The following is a 21,162-nucleotide window of genomic DNA, read 5'->3' as shown; positions in this document are numbered from 1 at the left end:
TACTACAATAACACTGGTGTGATGAGACATTTTTAAGTTGGGTTTTTACATGTTTGCTCTCTCACACACACACACACACACACACACACACACACACACACACACACGCTTAAAGCACTCAGTGCAAACCTGTTTAGCACACGCTGGTAAAGCATTATTAATGTATCTGAGGAGAATGGAGCCGCTGTTATTTGCGCTATGATGAAGCGCTTCTCCCTGAAGAGCGGCGTATATTCAGAGGCATCATTAGTCTTCTCCTCGTTACGGTCTTCATCTTTACCCAGACTCAGAGGGCATCGGGATCGACACCGATCCTTCACAGGTACACACATGAATATTCATGAGATCGGGCCGAACACACAGCACGCGACTGTCTACCGCGGAGACCTGAAGATCGAGGAGAGGTCACGAACACACACGGCACATCCACACAACTCAACTGGAGAATCTGGGGGATCACGCTCACTTCTAGCCAATTAACACACTATATAACTCTAAACGTGACAATTCTCTCATTTACTCACTTTCATGTCACACAAAAGAAGATATTTTGATGAGCATGTGGGTTGTAGACAACATTGGTCGCCACTGACTTTCATTAGATGGACAATCTTTTGTAATCCATTTTTTTTATTAATATTTTGAATGTTTTTATTTTTATATTTTCTGTTTTTATTTTAGTTAAAGTTTCAGTAATTTACTTGTGTTTTTATTATTGTATTTATTATATTGTATTGTGATATTTTGAAATAAATGTCTATATAATTTTTATAAATGTAGTATTTTAGTAAATCAAGTAAATGAAAATGAGAAATGTTGCCTTGGCAACTAGATTTAAAAAATGACGTTTATATATAAAACGCATATATATATAAACATAAATGTCTAACCCTAAACCCTCTGTCAGTTCATGTTTATTTTATTTTTTGTTTTATGGTTTTATTTTAAGTTAACTATATTAAACCAGGAAGATAAAAAGTCATACATCTTTGGAGCTTTTTTAAACCTGTAAATTCGAGTTTTGCATATTTCGATATAAAATATAAATACATTTAAAATGTAAATAAAAAAATATCCAAATAAAACACTTATTTGTTTACCTGCATGTCATGTGACCATTAATCAACATGAAAAACACGAACATGTGAAAGTGTCATTAAATTATTGAAATATTCACTTAAAATCTTGAACATGTTTCTCAAAGATGGTCAATGGGCAAAAATCAGTAATTATTGTGTTTTCATAATTGATGATTGCGGTGCTCTTGGTCTCCTGATGTGTAAAGTGCAAACGCCGATGTGTTCGGAGAGATTCTCAAACCTATTTCTCAGTGTTTACCACAACACCTTGCGCTGGCGTAACTCGGGCTGATGGGTAATTAACACTCGATGTGCCAGACAGACCAAACTAATTACACCGTCATGACGACCTGCAGATAGCCTTCACATCGAGCTGACAAGCGCCTAATAGCAGGAAACTCAGACGTCTGAGTTATGAGGCTCTCCACGTCAGCGAGACTCGGACACACATCAGTTCTCCGTCTGCGGGCGCGTTCATCACCGGCAAAATCATCTGTCACTTCCTTTATCATCACAGTGACATTGACACATAAAGAGAAGTCAGAAGTTCAGGCTGGACTCGACAACTGATATTTTCAGGAAATATGAAACTAGTCAAATGAGTGTCTTCAGTTCACCTCACACATAGCAGGAATATATAGACCCAAAAAAATATTGATATAATCGGGCGGACTAGTAGTTATTATAAAATCACATATCCACAGTCCAGTTGTGTCCCTTATGATATTTTTCTTTATGTATTAATGTCACTGCAATGATTAAGTGACTGATATTTTTTACTGGTATTTACACTACCATTTAAAACTCACTAATGTGATCATAAATACAGTAAAAATAGTGAAATATTATTATAATGTAAATCATCAGTTTTCTATGTGAATATCTAGTAGAGTGTAATTTATTCCTGTGATCAAAGCTGAATTTATTTAATTAAAAATACAGTAAAAATCACAAAATATTATTCTACTGTAAATCTGCAGTTTTCTATGTGAATATCTAGTAAAGTGTAATTTATTCCTGTGACACAAAGCTGAATTTATCATCATTACTCCAGTCTTCAGTGTCACATGATCCTCCAGAAATCAGTATAATATGAGGATCTGATGCTCAAGACACATTTATGATTATTATCAGTGTTCAAAACAGTTCATATTTGTGTGTTTTTTCAGGATTCTTTGATGAAAAAAAAGTTTAAAAGTTTAATTTGTAATATAATCTTTGTACCATTATAAATGTGTGTACTGTCACTTTTGATCAGTTTAAGATCCTTGCTGAATAAAAATATTACTTTTCTTGAATGGTAGAAATCTAAATAATTCAACCAATAATAATAAATTGACTAGTTTACCATCACGTCTAACAGTGACTCTTCTTTTACAGTCATGAAGAGTCATTTCTGGCCAATGAAATAAAAAATACAGGTAAAACTCAAAAAAAATTAATATGGTGCAAAAGTTCATTTATTTCAGTAATTCAACTTAAAAGCTGAAACTAATATATTATATAGACTCATTACATGCAAAGTGAGATATTTCAAGCCTTTATTTGTTATAATTGTGATGATTATGGCAGATTATGAAAACACCAAATTCAAAATTAGAATATTGTGAAAAGGTTTTCATAAGCTGTAAGCCATAATCATCAAAATTATAACAAATAAAGGCTTGAAATATCTCACTCTGCATGTAATGAGTCTATATAATATATTAGTTTCAGCTTTTAAGTTGAATTACTGAAATAAATGTTATATTCTCATTTTTCCAGTTTCACCGGTGTATTAACTATGACAGTGTAATCTGTGAATCTCTCATGTGTCCCGGGGAAATATGATCGTGAAGCATGGGAGTGTGTCCCGTACCTGTGCGCGCCGTCTTGATGTTGACCGGCTGGAATCCTCCGTTGAGTGCCGATGAATCCATGATGTCCGAGTCGAAGTCCCGGTGGTTCTTCCGGTACACGAACAGCGCCACGATGACAGAGATCACCAGACACATGATGACCGCGATGACGATTCCCACGTAAAGAGCCACATCGTCTGTGCTGGGGGCCGCTGGACACACACACACACACACACACACACACACACACACACACACACAAGATCAGTCTCTCACGCTTTTATTAAAGCTGTGTTAAATTAGCAGGGAGATTTTATCTAGGGTCTAATATCCTCACTGATCGCTCAGATATTAATAACTCAAGACTTCATTAGTGTCCAGTGAGCGGTGATGTACTGATAATGTGCTGACGAAACATCTTACACTCGTGTAGTCTGTACACACACGTGCTGACGGGAAACATCTAACATCACGCTGTAGTGGACACTAGGACTGGGTCATGTGATCAGCTTGAGTTCATATCATCTCTCATTATATTAGGCTGATTGTTTCGAGTCTGCATGTTTGAACTCAAGGGTTGAGCACTGACGTCAGACGGACTCATGCATGCGATATCAATCATGTATGAATCATCTGATCTGCAGCTTTGTGTCAATCAAGATCCAGATACAAAGAAAAGATAGTCATTTACATTTATGCCTTTTTGCAGACGATTTTGACTTTGAAAAGTACTTTATTCACTGGATAATGTATATTTGGAAAGAGAAATCACATTTGATTTTTGCTGGAAAGACACTAAAAATAAAAGTTGTAATAATAATCATAATAATAAGAACAACAGTGTGTGTATATATATATAAATACACTGTATATACACACACATACATATACACATATATATATATTTAAGACAGTTCTTGAAGCTGATTGGTTAATAAAGCTGTGATCATGATGTAAAATGACTTGTATCGTAATGCGAGGTTTGTCACACACCTAATACACACATAACTATATAAATGCTCGTGATATAATGTTAAATTTACTGTAAGTGGAAAGAATGCAAAGGGGAAAAAGATGAGTTGTGTTATGAGACAGACAGACACAAGAAACCGCATTAGGTGTGTGTGTGTGTGAGAGAGTGAGAGTGTGTGTGTGTGAGAGTGTGTGTGAGAGTGTGTGTGTGTGTGTGTGTGTGTGTGTGAGTGAGTGAGTGAGTGAGTGAGTGAGTGAGTGAGTGAGTGAGTGAGTGAGTGAGTGAGTGAGTGAGTGAGTGAGTGAGTGAGTGAGTGAGTGTGTGTGTGTGTGTGTGTGTGTGAGTGAGTGAGTGAGTGAGTGTGTGTGTGTGTGTGTGTGTGTGTGTGTGTGTGTGTGTGTGTGTGTGTGTGCGTGTGTATGAAGAACATGAGGATGTGCTTCAGATCGATCTGGGCTGACTGTGTTTCCTCTCTTCATCATGGATCACGTCTACTTCCCCGCTCACCCGCCGCTCCGCACATCCACTCCGCCCTCGGCTCTCTCCGTCTCGGGGAAAGAGTCCCAGCGATTGTGTGGAATGGAAACTTTGACAAGCCGTCATTAGAAGCAATACTTTGCCCTCATTTCCATAGAAACAGTCCTTTTGTCCCCCTGATAATTGTGAAAAATGCAATTTCCTGTCAAAGCAGTGAGGAGTGTGTGAGCGTGTGTAATATGAAGGTGTCCGCGAGGCGACAGGCACGTCTCCGGGAACACGGACATCGATCCCTGCATCGACACGAGCGCAGACGCCGGAGAACTCCTGTCTGAACAATTACACCTGCGCATGTTCCTGATGCTGAACTCTCTGAGGCGGAGACACGCTGTGACACTCGTCCACCACAAGAGGGCGCTCTCACACATCACTGACGCAACACATGCATTCATTCAATACTCATGCATTCATACAAATAATACTCATGCTATTCCTGTGCATCTTCTGCATGCTCTTATCATCTTATTGATTCATTGGATTCATTGTGATCAAACTGCCAGGAGTTGCACTGAAAAATTTTTTTGTTTTAAATACCTAAAAATAATATTCAAAACAATAAATTGATCTGAAAAGCAATACCACCTCTTTTCTTTTTTTTCTTTTTATAAATAAGATTGTATTTTAATACGAGTGCACTGGTAGATTATTTCACTGAAAAATAAGTGAGAAAAAGAGAAGTCAGGAAAAGGTGTTAAGCAGTGTTGCGTTTGAAGCAAATCACCTCGTTTTTATCTTTAATACACTAACAAAAATTAAGTAATTTTTACTCTGAAATTGCTGGCAAATTTCACAACTAATTGCAAAGAAAACAGCACGTGACACTGAGTCAAATGTGAAATTTTGAAGCAGAAAGCCAAGTAGTGTTTTCTCCAATAATCTTTACAAATGTTTTTTTACAGTGACCCATTTTAGAAACAGCACTTCTCCAGCATAAGCCCTCAGTGGGCGTCAGCAGTGTGTAGTGTGTAGTGTGTGTGTGTAGTGTGTAGGGTGCAGTGTGTAGTGTGTGTGTGTGTAGTGTGTAGGGTGCAGTGTGTGTGTGTAGTGTGCAGTGTGTAGGGTGCAGTGTGTAGGGTGCAGTGTGTAGGGTGCAGTGTGTAGGGTGCAGTGTGTAGTGTGCAGTGTGCAGTGTGTAGTGTGCAGTGTGTAGGGTGCAGTGTGCAGTGTGTAGTGTGCAGTGTGTAGTGTGCAGTGTGTAGTGTGCAGTGTGTGTGATATAAAGCAAGTATTCAGCAGCACCGAGTGTGTGTCGACTCAATTATGTATATTGGTTTATGAGAGCGCAGTAATAACGGCTGTGGTTACACACAACGAGCTGCAGTTCAGAAACACACAAACCAGACGCTCTCCAGACTGTGGCCTTTCTGTCATTACATACTGTGTGTGTGTGTGTGTATGTGAAGCTGGACATGGAGTGTGTGTGTGTGTGCATGTGTATGTCTGAAGCTGGACATGGAGAGTGTGTGTGTGTGTGTGTGTGTGTGTGTGTGTGTGTGTGTGTGTGTGTGTGTGTGCAGCTGCTAAAGGTAACAGTAATCGATGTCACGATCAGCTGCACGGTTGGGTTTAATCACGGTGATATTCCAGATTAATCTCACTAATGTGACTCTGCCCTCCAAACCCAGCGCTCTGACCCGCGGACCCACTCCGCCTGACGCACACACACAGCGCGGTACACACACACACACACACACACACACACACACACACACACACACATACTTGCACCTGTACGCGGAGCGCTTGAGAGAAGAGCTGCATGATTTGGAGGAAAAAAATCTAATTGTGATTTTTCTGATTAAACCTGTGGTTGTGATAAAAAAAAAAAAAAAAAAAAAAAAAAAACTTCATGTTTGGGGTTTGGTTTTGTAGGTCTGCACAATTAGGACAACAATTTTGTAATGATATATTAATTATAGGTTATAGCCCCACCCACATCACCAGAGAAGAGAAGAGAAGCTGCGAGAGTCAAGATTAGCAGGTAGGGCTGTCAAATCAAAATATGAATTCTGAATATTCGTCAACTTTGTAAAAAAACACACACACACACAATTTTTGGGTGTGTCAAGAGGTGCACGAGACATGATGATGACATACCCGACACGGGTTGTTCTAGTTAGCTTATCCAGTACAGCGCGGTGCGGATGCGTCGTTAATTTTAATAAAACGGCGGGAAAAGGCTTTCATCAGCTGGAAACACTATAGTCTGCTATTGTGTGTTCATGTAGTTCATTACGCTGTGTGTTGAAGTGTGTTTTCTCAGGTTACTGATGGACTTACTCAGTTTCATGCACTATTGTAACAATTTTCCATGCATGCACATTAAGACCATTTTAATGAGTGTGTGAAGTAAATTAATTTTAAAGTAATTTAATTTCAATTAAAGATGCGATGCTGGATTTGGTTAATATTCGCTTATTGTGCCCTCTTGTGGGCAAATGAGACAATACAGGACTTTTTTCCTCTAACATTAAAGATAGTTCACCGAAAAAAAGAAAATTAGCCCATGATACTCACCCTGAAGTCATCCTTGGTGTGTATGACATTCTTCTGTCAGACGAATACAATCTTATGATGGACAGATGCACTTTTATGATGGATATATGCACTTTTATGATGGATAGATGCACTTTTATGATGATATATGCACTTTTATGATGATATATGCACTTTTATGATGATATATGCACTTTTATGATGGATAGATGCACTTTTATGATGGATAGATGCGCTTTTATGATGGATATATGCAGTTTTATGATGGATAGATGCACTTTTATGATGGATATATGCACTTTTATGATGGATAGATGCACTTTTATGATGGATATATGCACTTTTATGATGGATAGATGCACTTTTATGATGGACAGATGCACTTTTATGATGGACAGATGCACTTTTATGATGGATAGATGCACTTTTATGATGGATATATGCACTTTTATGATGGACAGATGCACTTTTATGATGGACAGATGCACTTTTATGATGGACAGATGCACTTTTATGATGGATAGATGCACTTTTATGATGGACAGATGCACTTTTATCATGGATAGATGCACTTTATGATGGATAGATGCACTTTTATGATGGATAAATGCACTTTTATCATGGATAGATGCACTTTTATGATGGATAGATGCACTTTTATGATGGACAGATGCACTTTTATGATGGATAGATGCACTTTTATGATGGATAGATGCACTTTTATGATGGATAGATGCACTTTTATGATGGACAGATGCACTTTTATGATGGATATATGCACTTTTATGATGGACAGATGCACTTTTATGATGGATATATGCACTTTTATGATGGATATATGCACTTTTATGATGGACAGATGCACTTTTATGATGGACAGATGCACTTTTATCTTGGATAGATGCACTTTTATCTTGGATAGATGCACTTTTATGATGGATAGATGCACTTTTATGATGGATAGATGCACTTTTATCATGGATAGATGCACTTTTATGATGGATATATGGACTTTTATGGACTTCAAAACATAAACGGCCATTCACTGCCATTATAAAGTTTGGAAGATCCAGGACATTTTTTAATATAACTTCGACTGACAGGACACCTAGGGATAACTTCAGGGTGAGTAAATCATGGGCTAATTTTTTATTTTTGGGTGAACTATCGCTTTAAGTATTGCCTTTAGAATTAGAATTTTGCTAATATTAAAGATATAAATTGGAATTTAGCTTTTCAGCCTATTACCAGGAACATTTAACACAATAATGATAAATCATTTACAATAAACGCTGCAATATTCCATAAGAAATGCGAAATTTTTCAGCCATTTTGACAGCCCTATTATCAGGAACATGAATTTAACATAATAATAATGTGCACCGATAAATAATGTATGATAAACACTGCAATATTCCATAAAAAACAAGAACTGTCAATTTTGATTTAATGGTGTCTTTCAGAGCGAGTTCCTCCAGGACGGGTCAGTCGACTGTTTGAGGACGGCATGCGGTCAGGGTTGGGAGAGGAACTGATCCCATCGATCGCCTGTGATCTCAGGAGCGAAGAGAGGCCAGCGAACGGGGTTTGATTATCTGACACACTCTGAGCTCGACGTTTCCACGCACGGTCACACACACACACACACACACACACACACACACACACACACACACTCACACACACACCGCATCCCAAATGAGCGAGAGAGACCCGACCAAATGCTAAAATCTATTCCTGGTCAGTCGGCTGACATGGATACTCCCTCATTTCTCTGCAAACAGAGGGATCTTCTGTTTTATTCATAACTTCCATCTTTAACAAAGATATCAGGGTAAATGATGACTCTCTACAGGAGCATAAAGCCGCTCATATTCTGGTCCGTACGGACGCGGAGAATCGAGCCGGAATGATGAAAGTCCAGCGATATCATGATCTAGCCCTGAAACCCTCCCGTCCGGCCGAGTACTTTGATGATAAAGCGGCACACACACACACACCAGGGGTGAGCATTAAAATGTATCACTGAGATTAATATGCTTCTTTGAACATGAGGGACTGTAGGTAGAACAGCGCGAGGAGAGAGAGAGAGAGAGAGAGAGAGAGAGAGAGAGAGAGAGAGAGAGAGAGAGAGAGAGAGAGAGAGAGAGAGAGAGAGAGAGAAATGAAAAGGATTTTCGAGCGGTTGCACTGGAGAGGCGGGCGAGAGACACACACATTTCCTCAGCCAGCGATCACAACGATCATGTGTGAAAGAGACGCCATGGGCTTTAAGGCCGGAGAAGAGCCACGCCACACACTCACTCACTCACACACACACACACACACACACTCACTCACTCACTCACTCACTCACTCACTCACTCACACACACTCACTCACTCACTCACTCACTCACTCACTCACGCTCGCTCACACACACTCACTCACTCACTCACTCACACACACACACACACACACACACACACACACACACACACACACACACACACACACACACACACACACACACACACACACACACACACACACACACACACTCACTCACTCACTCACTCACTCACTCACTCACTCACTCACTCACTCACTCACTCACTCACTCACTCACACACACACACACACACACACACACACACACACACACACACACACACACACACACACTCACACACTCACACACACACACACACACACTCTCTCTCTCTCTCTCACACACACACACACACACACACTCTCTCTCTCTCTCTCACACACTCACACACACACGCACTCTCTCTCTCTCTCTCTCTCTCTCTCTCACACACACACACACACTCTCTCTCTCTCTCTCTCACACACACACACACACACACACACACACACACACACACACACACACACACACACACACACACACACACACACACACACACACGCTCACTTTATTTAAAAAAATTTCCTTTAAATTTGTGACACCAAGGACAAACATTTGTAAATAAGCAGCGGGATGCGGTGGTCTTCGCTAGTCTTAAATATTCTGCCATACTTCATGCAAGTCCCAAACCCCTCAGAAACCAGTTCAACCAACACCACTGGGTCTAGGTCAGGTGTCTGGTCTGTGTCGCCTGTATTAAGCCTGTATACAAGTCAGCTTAGACCGGCAAACCACATTACACTGTCTAGTCTGCGGTGGTGTAAACACTGGTCTGGTCTATTGTGCTGGTCTAAGCTGATTTAGACGGAGACACAAGCCCAAAAACGCTCTAAAACCACCAGATTTGGTGATCAAAGCCTTAAACCAGGTTTTTCCAGCACTCACACACTCTCGAGAGGGAAAGAGATGGTATGAACGGAGAAAAGGAATAAAAGGGAGGAAATAAGGAAGGTTTGGAGACACATGCAAACAGAAACCAATGAAATGAAGGACTCACATGGATGAGGCAGAGCATTGCTCTTGTCTGTGTGTTCGGAGGACTTCTGATATAAGGAACCTTTGGGATAAAGAGAGGGAGGGATGGAGGGTGAGGGATGAAAATCAAATTCAACACAATCGGATTGAACAAAATCAAACAAAGACATGAGCGATGACGGCAGCCGAGGGCGATTCTTCTCCATTTGGTGTCACTTCCACCCTGGACTCTTTCTGCAGACGAACGAGGGAACGGCACCATCCGTCAGACGAGTTTTAGAGCTTCATTAGGACTAATGAGCGAGCGGGACGGATCGCTTTAAGCTGATAAACAGTCGAAAGCACTCGCAGCCTCACATCTGACACACGGGCTTGAGGAACGGCCTCTCTGCTGCATTCTGGGAGCTGACGCTATTAGACCAGAGACGGACGCTAGTGTAGCATGAGGAACGGCCTGACGCAACATCAACGGCCCTGACCGCGCAATATCTGCATATCGTGCATTCGGCCGCCGGTGAAATTAAACGGTCCAATGGGACGGTTTTCTTTCCTGTTCTGATGCATTTCCATTACCACCATATAAGAACTAAAATCATGAAAGGATGACTTAAAAAGACAAAATTATGAGATAAAAAAGTAAAAAATTATGAGAAAAAAAAGAAAAGGACTTTTTTTTCATGAAATTCTGACTCATGTCGAAATGATGAGATATAAAGTTGAAATAGCGACTTTCTGTCATAATTATGATTTGTAAAAAAAAAAAAATCACAATTTTTACTTTTTGTTAATTATGACTTTTTAAGTCAGAATTTTATCTTGTGTTAATTTCGACATTTTCATAATTCTGATTTAGTCATTTCTACTTTTAATGTTGTAATTATGACTTTTTGAAGTCAGAATTTTGACGTCAATTTCCACTTTTTTGTCATAATTAAGACGTGTCAATTTAGACAATGTCAATTTCAACTTTTGTTTTTGTTATAATTTCGACTACTTATGTCATATTTATGACTTCTTGAAATCACATTTACGACTTAAAGGCACAATAAGCAATATATTCTGCCGCTAGAGGGCGCTACATTCCAAACAACAACAACAACAGCGTAGCTTGATGATGATGTGAGGAGCGTGGAATCATGGGAACTTTCGTTTTTAACTCCACCGTGGATGTAAATCAGTCAGACGGGAATCGAAAAATTATGTTCATGGATGAGGTAAAGTTCTATTTTTATAAATGTTGAAGAAAAGTAAGGTTTAATACTAAATTGGTTATCATGTTACTGTATTTGTCGAATTCATTGTTGTGATAACGCTGCACAGTTTTACGTGTTCTAAACAATTGTTGTAAAAGTGCATTCGGACACACACATAATTTGCCAAAAGACTGATTAATCTTTATGTATAACACATGCTATATTTATTTACATGGCCATAAACACCAGACGTGATAAACAATGTCAATAAACTTAACACAAGCCTAACTCAATAATACTTTCCTTACATAAACATAACTATTACCGAATGCTACATTTGGAATATATTAAATTGACCCGTACGTTTACGGGACGTGTCTTTGTCGACAGAACCGGCTGCAATCGGTAAAGAATAACGTGTTCCATAACGACTGCGCGAAACAAGCTAACGTTTGTTGCTTGATAGACGCTACAACTACAACTCCCGCATTTGTCCAGGACTCCACGCAGTACGAGCGGAAACCGAGGCTAACGCGGATATATGACGCCATTGACCGGCGACTCCAGCTCACCCGCGCACACGCCCGCTTCCTCGGTTAAAATCGTAATTTTCTCACGATTTAAAAATAGTTGGAAACATTTGGGATATTGTAAGTAATCAACTTAACAAAATATATAACACTGGCCTTGTGATTTTGGGATATTTTAATGCACAAATATTACATATTGTACCTTTAAGTCATAATTTCGACTTTTCAATGTTATAATTATAATTTTTTTAGCCAAATATGACTTAGTATGCCATAATTCCAACTTTTCATCTCATAAATATGACTTGGCATATCATAATTTCAACTTTTTTTATGTGACAATTATGAACAGGTGGCACATAACAAACAAAAGACGATACAGTCCCATTTGGATGCAGAAAACAGTCAGTCAGAGACAGAAAATCCATGCGCTGATGGATGCGGCGTTTATGTGTATGAAACCGACAGAGATGTTGTGCTGGGAGGAACTGGTGTGACCTTTGACCCGTCCGCTGTGCGTCTTCCTGAAACGGCCCAGTCAATCTCACAAACAGATGTTCAGCTCACATTACAGACCAAAATGAGGACCAAAAAGGAAAGGAATTGTATTATATAAACGCAATGAAATACGACAATTAAACAGCTCAAATTCTCATCATATTTTAATTCATTTATATATTTACAACAACAAAAAGCACAACGAACACTACCGTGATGAATGTTTTTTGCATTAGTGTTTGCTGTCGCTTCATATGAAATTGAACAGTGCAAATATTAGATTTCATACAGCAAAAAAATTTGCACAAGATTTAGTTTCTGGGAGAAGAAAAAGCCGGTGTTTGCCCTTGTGTTTGCCGTGCCCTTTCCCGCGGATCGATATGTCAAGAAAATGTCATCTGTCTGTGCGTTAAGTAACCAAAGCCCAGAAAAGCAACATCATAACAAAGCAAGACAGCCGAAGCTGCACACAAACACAGCGGGAGCACGGGCCGATCGAGGTTACAGCCACACAGACAAATCCAGAATAAGACTTCAAACTCAATCTGACCTGCACCTGAAACACAATTTGAGCACTTTACAAACTCAAAAAGCAAATAACTTTCTCTCAACACATTTGAAACTCGCACTGGAAGATCAGCGGTGCCATTAGCGCTGCTTAAATGCTTTCTAGCGGCATGAACTCGCGGTTCTGAAGGACGAGCTGAGTTCACGTATCAAGTGTAATTCATGTCCAATGATATTTGCAATAATGTGAGCTTTCAGATAATGTGGATTCCAGATAAACGCCCAGTGAAACGGTCATTAGCATGCGCATAAGTGGTTTCACCCTTTTAGCCGGAGAAAGGGGAAAATCAATCAAGGGAAGTGAGCCTAAATCTATAGCGTTATGGGTTTTATATTCCCCGCAAACTAGCCATCAATCTGACCAGAAGTAATGCTCCCACAATGCATTTCACTGGGAAAATAGGAAGATTCAAATGGCAGAGGAATGACTTCAATATCTGAGATTACGCCGTTTCCTGAAAGCTGCTTTAAAAGCTCAGTTAACAACTCAACAAAATCACTCGGCCACAAGAGGACGGACCACGAAAAAACATTACGCTCTTGTTTTCCAGCACAAATATCGAAATACTCTCAAATCAAGATATATTTGCTGGAGAAGCAAACTGACTGAAGATTGTAAGTCTTGTTTAATGAAAAAATTATCAAAATGAAAGGTTGTGCTTAACAAATATCTGCTAAAAAAAAAAATGACAGATATTTGTTCTTAATGTTTTAAGCATATCGTTAATTTTCAGAAAACAAGACTTATTATCTTAGTTTCTCTAGTTAATACATCTTGATTTAAAAATGTGTGCTGGAAAACAAGACAGAAACACTGAGGAAGAACTTGTGTTTTTATGTTTTAGGACATGCATTATAGCAAAAGCAAATCTTGTGTTTTATTGCATTCTGATGCATTGCAATGGAGCTTGTAAAACTGATAAAGAAACATCACACAGGCAGACGATTCCTCCGAGACTCTGATCAATACACTCGCTCGTCATTTACACGCCACATGAAACTGGTAATTAGATTCCGGATTATCATTAACGACGTTTGATTCAATCTGCTCTGCATCTCTGCGACCGCTGGTCATTTCATTTTCATGACCTAATCAAAATGAATATGAAGCTCAACGTTTATTAAAACAAACGCTCACGTTTCGCCCTCAACAAACGCATTTATTACTGAGGAAACGTTTTGTTTTTCCATTTCCAAACTGCAGTTGTGATATAATATGCTGGCAGACGAGAGAGGGAGAGAGAGAGAGAGAGAGAGAGAGAGAGAGAGAGAGAGAGAGAGAGAGAGAGAGAGAGAGAGAGAGAGAGAGAGAGACGAGTGAAGGGAGGATTAGCAGATAAACACGGGACGCTTCAGAAAAGGGAAGCGTTTCGTTTCAAATCTCCTCTGGCCTTCTCAACCTCTGCATGTATAATCAATGCCAAACAGCAGAGAATCCAGTTACTGTTTACTGGAGGCACTGAACAGAAAATCACGACTTGTACATCTGTAGCGGAAAAACATCCCGATCCTGACCACAGCGGGAACACTTCAGATCCTGATCCTGACCACAGCGGGAACACTTCAGATCCTGATCCTGACCACAGCGGGAACACTTCAGATCCTGATCCTGACCACAGCGGGAACACTTCAGATCCTGATCCTGACCACAAGAACACTTCAGATCCCGATCCTGACCACAAGAACACTTCAGATCCCGATCCTGACCACAGCGGGAACACTTCAGATCCTGATCCTGACCACAGTGGGAACACTTCAGATCCCGATCCTGACCACAGCGGGAACACTTCAGATCCTGATCCTGACCACAAGAACACTTCAGATCCCGATCCTGACCACAGCGGGAACACTTCAGATCCTGATCCTGACCACAGCGGGAACACTTCAGATCCCGATCCTGACCACAGCGGGAACACTTCAGATCCCGATCCTGACCACAGCGGGAACACTTCAGATCCTGATCCTGACCACAGTGGGAACACTTCAGATCCCGATCCTGACCACAGCGGGAACACTTCAGATCCTGATCCTGACCACAAGAACACTTCAGATCCCGATCCTGACCACAGCGGGAACACTTCAGATCCTGATCCTGACCACAGCGGGAACACTTCAGATCCCGATCCTGACCACAGCGGGAACACTTCAGATCCTGATCCTGACCACAGCGGGAACACTTCAGATCCTGATCCTGACCACAAGAACACTTCAGATCCCGATCCTGACCACAGCGGGAACACTTCAGATCCCGATCCTGACCACAGCGGGAACACTTCAGATCCCGATCCTGACCACAAGAACACTTCAGATCCCGATCCTGACCACAGCGGGAACACTTCAGATCCTGATCCTGACCACAGCGGGAACACTTCAGATCCCGATCCTGACCACAGCGGGAACACTTCAGATCCTGATCCTGACCACAGCGGGAACACTTCAGATCCTGATCCTGACCACAGCGGGAACACTTCAGATCCCGATCCTGACCACAGCGGGAACACTTCAGATCCTGATCCTGACCACAGCGGGAACACTTCAGATCCTGATCCTGACCACAGCGGGAACACTTCAGATCCCGATCCTGACCACAGCGGGAACACTTCAGATCCCGATCCTGACCACAGCGGGAACACTTCAGATCCTGATCCTGACCACAGCGGGAACACTTCAGATCCTGATCCTGACCACAGCGGGAACACTTCAGATCCTGATCCTGACCACAGCGGGAACACTTCAGATCCTGATCCTGACCACAGCGGGAACACTTCAGATCCCGATCCTGACCACAGCGGGAACACTTCAGATCCTGATCCTGACCACAGCGGGAACACTTCAGATCCTGATCCTGACCACAGCGGGAACACTTCAGATCCCGATCCTGACCACAGCGGGAACACTTCAGATCCCGATCCTGACCACAGCGGGAACACTTCAGATCCCGATCCTGACCACAGCGGGAACACTTCAGATCCTGATCCTGACCACAGCGGGAACACTTCAGATCCCGATCCTGACCACAGCGGGAACACTTCAGATCCCGATCCTGACCACAGCGGGAACACTTCAGATCCCGACCCTGACCACAGCGGGAACACTTCAGATCCCGATCCTGACCACAGCGGGAACACTTCAGATCCCGATCCTGACCACAGCGGGAACACTTCAGATCCCGACCCTGACCACAGCGGGAACACTTCAGATCCCAACACTTCAGATCCCGACCCTGACCACAGCGGGAACACTTCAGATCCCAACACTTCAGATCCCGATCCTGACCACAGCGGGAACACTTCAGATCCCGATCCTGACCACAGCGGGAACACTTCAGATCCCAACACTTCAGATCCCGATCCTGACCACAGCGGGAAGACTTCAGATCCCAACACTTCAGATCCCGATCCTGACCACAGCGGGAACACTTCAGATCCCGATCCTGACCACAGCGGGAAGACTTCAGATCCAGATCCTGACCACAGCGGGAACACTTCAGATCCAGATCCTGACCACAGCGGGAACACTTCAGATCCTGACCACAGCGGGAACACTTCAGATCCCGATCCTGACCACAGCGGGAACACTTCAGATCCAGATCCTGACCACAGCGGGAACACTTCAGATCCCGATCCTGACCACAGCGGGAACACTTCAGATCCCGATCCTGACCACAGCGGGAACACTTCAGATCCCGATCCTGACCACAGCGGGAACACTTCAGATCCCGATCCTGACCACAGCGGGAACACTTCAGATTCTCCCACCGATTTGTTGGAGCAAAGTAAAGCCTTTTTCGATCATTTACTCCCAGTGGTGGAGCGTAACAAAGCACTGACCCATTACTACATAGACTAAACATCTAAACATATTAATTATGTTAACAAATTATACATCATTTGAAAGGTCTAAAGGTTTAAGTGTCAATCTATGGTGTCTGTTTTACGATATAGATGCTCCAGCAACAGTAATAGTAAGATTTGTGTAAAATCCCAACATGCAAAATCAAAACAGGACTTCATAACTTTGTTATGAAATAGCGATCGCAAGATAAACCCAATCCTTCGCTCACCAAAATGGGAAACATCAAACTGCACTTTTTGTCCACAATAGCATTAAAATTCGTCCAAAATCCATTAAATATTGTTTATGTCAGATTTGGTCTGAACGATCTGCCATCCAGCACTGTTTATGTTCTGAAACTCGAACAAACAAATGAGAAAAAAAGTGTGTGTGCTTTTATTTTGGGAAACATTTACTTTTACTTCACTCCATTCCATAAAAACACATCGTTCCTGAAAAAGAGCGATGTCTGATTCCTGATCGAGTTGATTCTTTCCAGGGAATCTGCTGAGTTGGTTCACAGATCACACTGAACGATTCATTCGTGATTCGGACTCACTGATTCACTGATGCGGTCAAAATGAGCCAAGAGCTAATAATAAGGATAATCGTATTTAGCTCATGACTGTCAGTTGTTTGTGAACTAAATCTGCTGTAAAAAGTCACATTTTTTAAGCCCTTTGAAATGCATGGAAGTCGGTCGGTTCATCGGTTTTACTTTTAAAACTCAAGTACATTAAAAATCAAGTACTTTTACTCAAGGCAAAACTTAAAATGAGTTTATAAGTTAAGTTTAATGAGTTTATTTAGTTTAAATTAGTTTATGAACTTATTCATACTCAGTCGTTCAGATAAACTTCTCAAGTCTATGGTTTTGAAACGACAAGACTGAGTAAATGATGACAGATCGATCCTTTTTAGGTCAATTTTAATGAATGAACACTGAAGAATATTTTCTGTTTTCCCACTTACATGCGTTTAAAACATCTTCTGAAAGAGTTGAAGAATCATAAAACTGCTTCTCAATATATAATATTTGCCTTGACTAGAAAAACAGCTGAGAAAGAGTCTGAGCGCCTGTGATTTTCCTCTCTGTAACTCATGTGCATTTTAAAATAGGGTCCAAATCATAGTAATCATAGACGTGGAGCAATTATGAAACTTTCTGTAAGTACGATATAATCCCTTATGATTATTTTAAATATAGCTGCTGAGCGCTGGCCTGCGAGTGGACTCATTACATCCAGGATCACATCACACAGGCTATATTTACACTGCGGCCGACGAGACCCACAGCCACTTATTGTTTCTCCAACATAATTCTTCAGCGTAATCTGTTAGATGACAACATAAGGCATAAGATAGAACACCAGATCAGAATGTTGAAAGCTTGTTTCCACCTTGGAATGAAAAAATATAAAGGGTAATTGCAACGTCTTATGTCCCAATTCTGAGTTTTTTTCTCAGCATTGTGAAGTATAAACTCGGAATTGTAAGAAAAAAAAAAGGATTTTTAAGATGGACTGTAAGAAGAAAAATCAGAAATTTGAGATATAAACTTGGAATTGTGAGGAAAAAAGAAATTTGAGATATAAACTTGAAATTGTGAGAAGTAAAGTTAGAATTTTGAGATATAAACTTGAAATTGTGAGAAGTAAAGTTAGAAATTTGAGATATAAACTTGAAATTGTGGTAAGTAAAGTTAGAATTTTGAGATATAAACTTGAAATTGTGAGAAGTAAAGTTAGAATTTTGAGATATAAACTTGAAATTGTGGGAAGTAAAGTTAGAAATTTGAGATATAAACTTGGAATTGTGAGGAAAAAATTAATTTGAGATATAAACTTGAAATTGTGATAAGTAAAGTTAGAATTTTGAGATATAAACTTGAAATTGTGGGAAGTAAAGTTAGAAATTTGAGATATAAACTTGAAATTGTGGGAAGTAAAGTTAGAAATTTGAGATATAAACTTGAAATTGTGAGAAGAAAAGTCAGAAATTTGAGATATAAACTTGGAATTGTGAGGAAAAAATTAATTTGAGATATAAACTTGAAATTGTGAGAAGTAAAGTTAGAAATTTGAGATATAAACTTGAAATTGTGGGAAGTAAAGTTAGAAATTTGAGATATAAACTTGAAATTGTGAGAAAAAAACTGAATTGTGAGATATAAACTCGGAATTATCTTTTTTGTGTTTTATATTCAGTGTTGGAAACAAGCTTCCATAGATAAGACCTGTTTTCAAATGAATGAATGAATGAAGTTCATTTTTCTTATTCTATTGTTTCTTCTAATTTTAATAAAAAACCTCAGTATATTTGTTAGATGTCAAGACACAAAACTGGTCTCATTTTGCTTTGATACGAAAACGAAACAAAAACAGTTCTTTTGCGGTGAAAGGCCGGTGGAGAGACTGTCTGAGGTGTGATCTGGGATTTCTGGATGCTGGAAAAGAAAGGTGTGTGTGGAGAGCCTGTAAAGTGACACTCACTCTGCATACAGAGCCCATCTGTGCAGTTCTTGGACTGGAGAACCGTTCCCTCGCAGTCTTTCCCGCCGTTCTTAGGAGCCGGAGCGCTGCATTCCCGGCGTCTCCAGTGAGTGCACTCCGTCCCACACGGAGACCATTTACTCCACTCCGTCCACAGGCCGTCCACTGCAATCAAGACACCAGAGCACACTCATCAGTGTTCAGAACATCTCTGGCCAGAACATCGCCATCCTTCTCAAGGGATTCATATTTACACTGTGGCCGGCCTGACCGACAGTCACATGTGACCCTGGACCACAGAACCAGTCTGGAGCCGCACGGGTATATCTGTGGCAATAGCCAACTATACACTGTATGGGTCAAAATTATCCATTTTTCTTTTATGCCAAAAATCATGAGGATATTAAGATCATGTTCCATGAAGATATTTAGTAAATGTCCTACCGTAAATATATAAAACATGTATTTTTGTGAGTGAATGCAGCACAATCGTGAACATAAATGCACAACTTTAAAGGAGATTTTCTCAATGTTTACATTTTTTGGCTCCTCAGATTCCAGATTTTCAATAGTTGTGTCTCGACCAAATATTGTCCTATCCTAACAAACCACACATCAATGGAAAGCTTATATATTCAACTCTGATGATGTATAAATATCATAATATTTAATGTGACCCATGTGACTGGTTTTGTGGTCCAGGGTCACATATTGTTTCTCCAACACCTACATCTATTTCAGTGTAATCTGTTAGATGACAATATAAAGCATAAGATAAAACATCAGATCAGAAGCAGCGGCAGACAGTAGTGATGAGTCGTTCATGTTCATTGCGTCTGTCACGTGACAAATGAACGAAAGACTCAGAAGGTAAAGTCATTATTTATGTTCTCTGTAAATTATTTTGCATAATAATTATACTGCATTATAATTATTTCTTAATTCAGAATATGATCAAGATTGCGTAGGTGGATGTGTTCGCGGAATTTGGCTGTTAAAAGTATAACATTTAAAAACCCTTAAATGAACGAAATGACTCGAAAAAAGATTCGTTCATTTTGATGAACGAGATCGAACAAGAGAGTCAGTAAAAAGATCCGAACTTCCCATCACTAGCGGACAGGAGGACACTGCAAAGATCCAGGAGAAGTATATAAACATCCATACACAAACAAAATGTGTAAGATAAGTATGTTTAAAGCTTGTTTCCGCCTTAGAATTCAAAACTATAAAGGGTAATTATGACTTTTTCTCTCGCAATACTTTGACTGTTTGTCTATTTTATAGATAAAACTCGGAATTGTGAGGGAAAAAAATATAGTTTTGAGATATAAATGAAACATGAGCCTCGTTGTGTTTCTGAAGTGTTTACCTGGACACAGCGGGTTGCAGACCAGTTTCTGGATGGGCTGTCCGTCACAGATGGCTCCTCCGTTCAGCGGCGCCGGATTGGTGCAGCTCCTCGTCCTCTTCTGATAGCCACGCCCACAGCGACTGCTACACACCGACCACTCGGTCCACGTCGACCAGCCGCCGTTCACTATAACAGAAAATGTAAGTGAATTCTGTCATATTTGCAGGACTGTGATATGAAGAGTAACATATTTCAGCAACTGTGTTAAAGTGAATCGCACATAACAGACACAATACCGCTATAAACATCAATATCTATTGGTACAACATGCGTCACATGACTAAACTCACGTCATCGTTTTTAAATACCTCAGTTTTCTCAGT

At 40.4% G+C, this 21,162-nt stretch overlaps 1 protein-coding gene across 1 annotated transcript in view; it reads right to left on the bottom strand.

Moving 5' to 3' along the window:
- unc5cb (unc-5 netrin receptor Cb) overlaps positions 1-21,162 on the bottom strand; it is a 185,171-nt gene that overhangs the window by 34,718 nt on the left and 129,291 nt on the right. Inside the window, exons 6-9 of the mRNA XM_079600070.1 lie at positions 20,798-20,965; positions 19,426-19,590; positions 10,334-10,393; positions 2,938-3,129 (exon numbers count right to left, since the gene is read on the bottom strand). Coding sequence (XP_079456196.1) covers positions 2,938-3,129; positions 10,334-10,393; positions 19,426-19,590; positions 20,798-20,965 — 585 coding nt within the window. The remainder of the gene's footprint in view (positions 1-2,937; positions 3,130-10,333; positions 10,394-19,425; positions 19,591-20,797; positions 20,966-21,162) is intronic.

The sequence above is a fragment of the Phoxinus phoxinus genome, assembly GCF_949152265.1.
Source record: "Phoxinus phoxinus genome assembly, chromosome: 23".
Lineage (NCBI taxonomy): Eukaryota > Metazoa > Chordata > Actinopteri > Cypriniformes > Leuciscidae > Phoxinus > Phoxinus phoxinus.
Note: the sequence above shows the minus strand (reverse complement) of the source record. Positions and strands in the feature narration are given on the sequence as shown.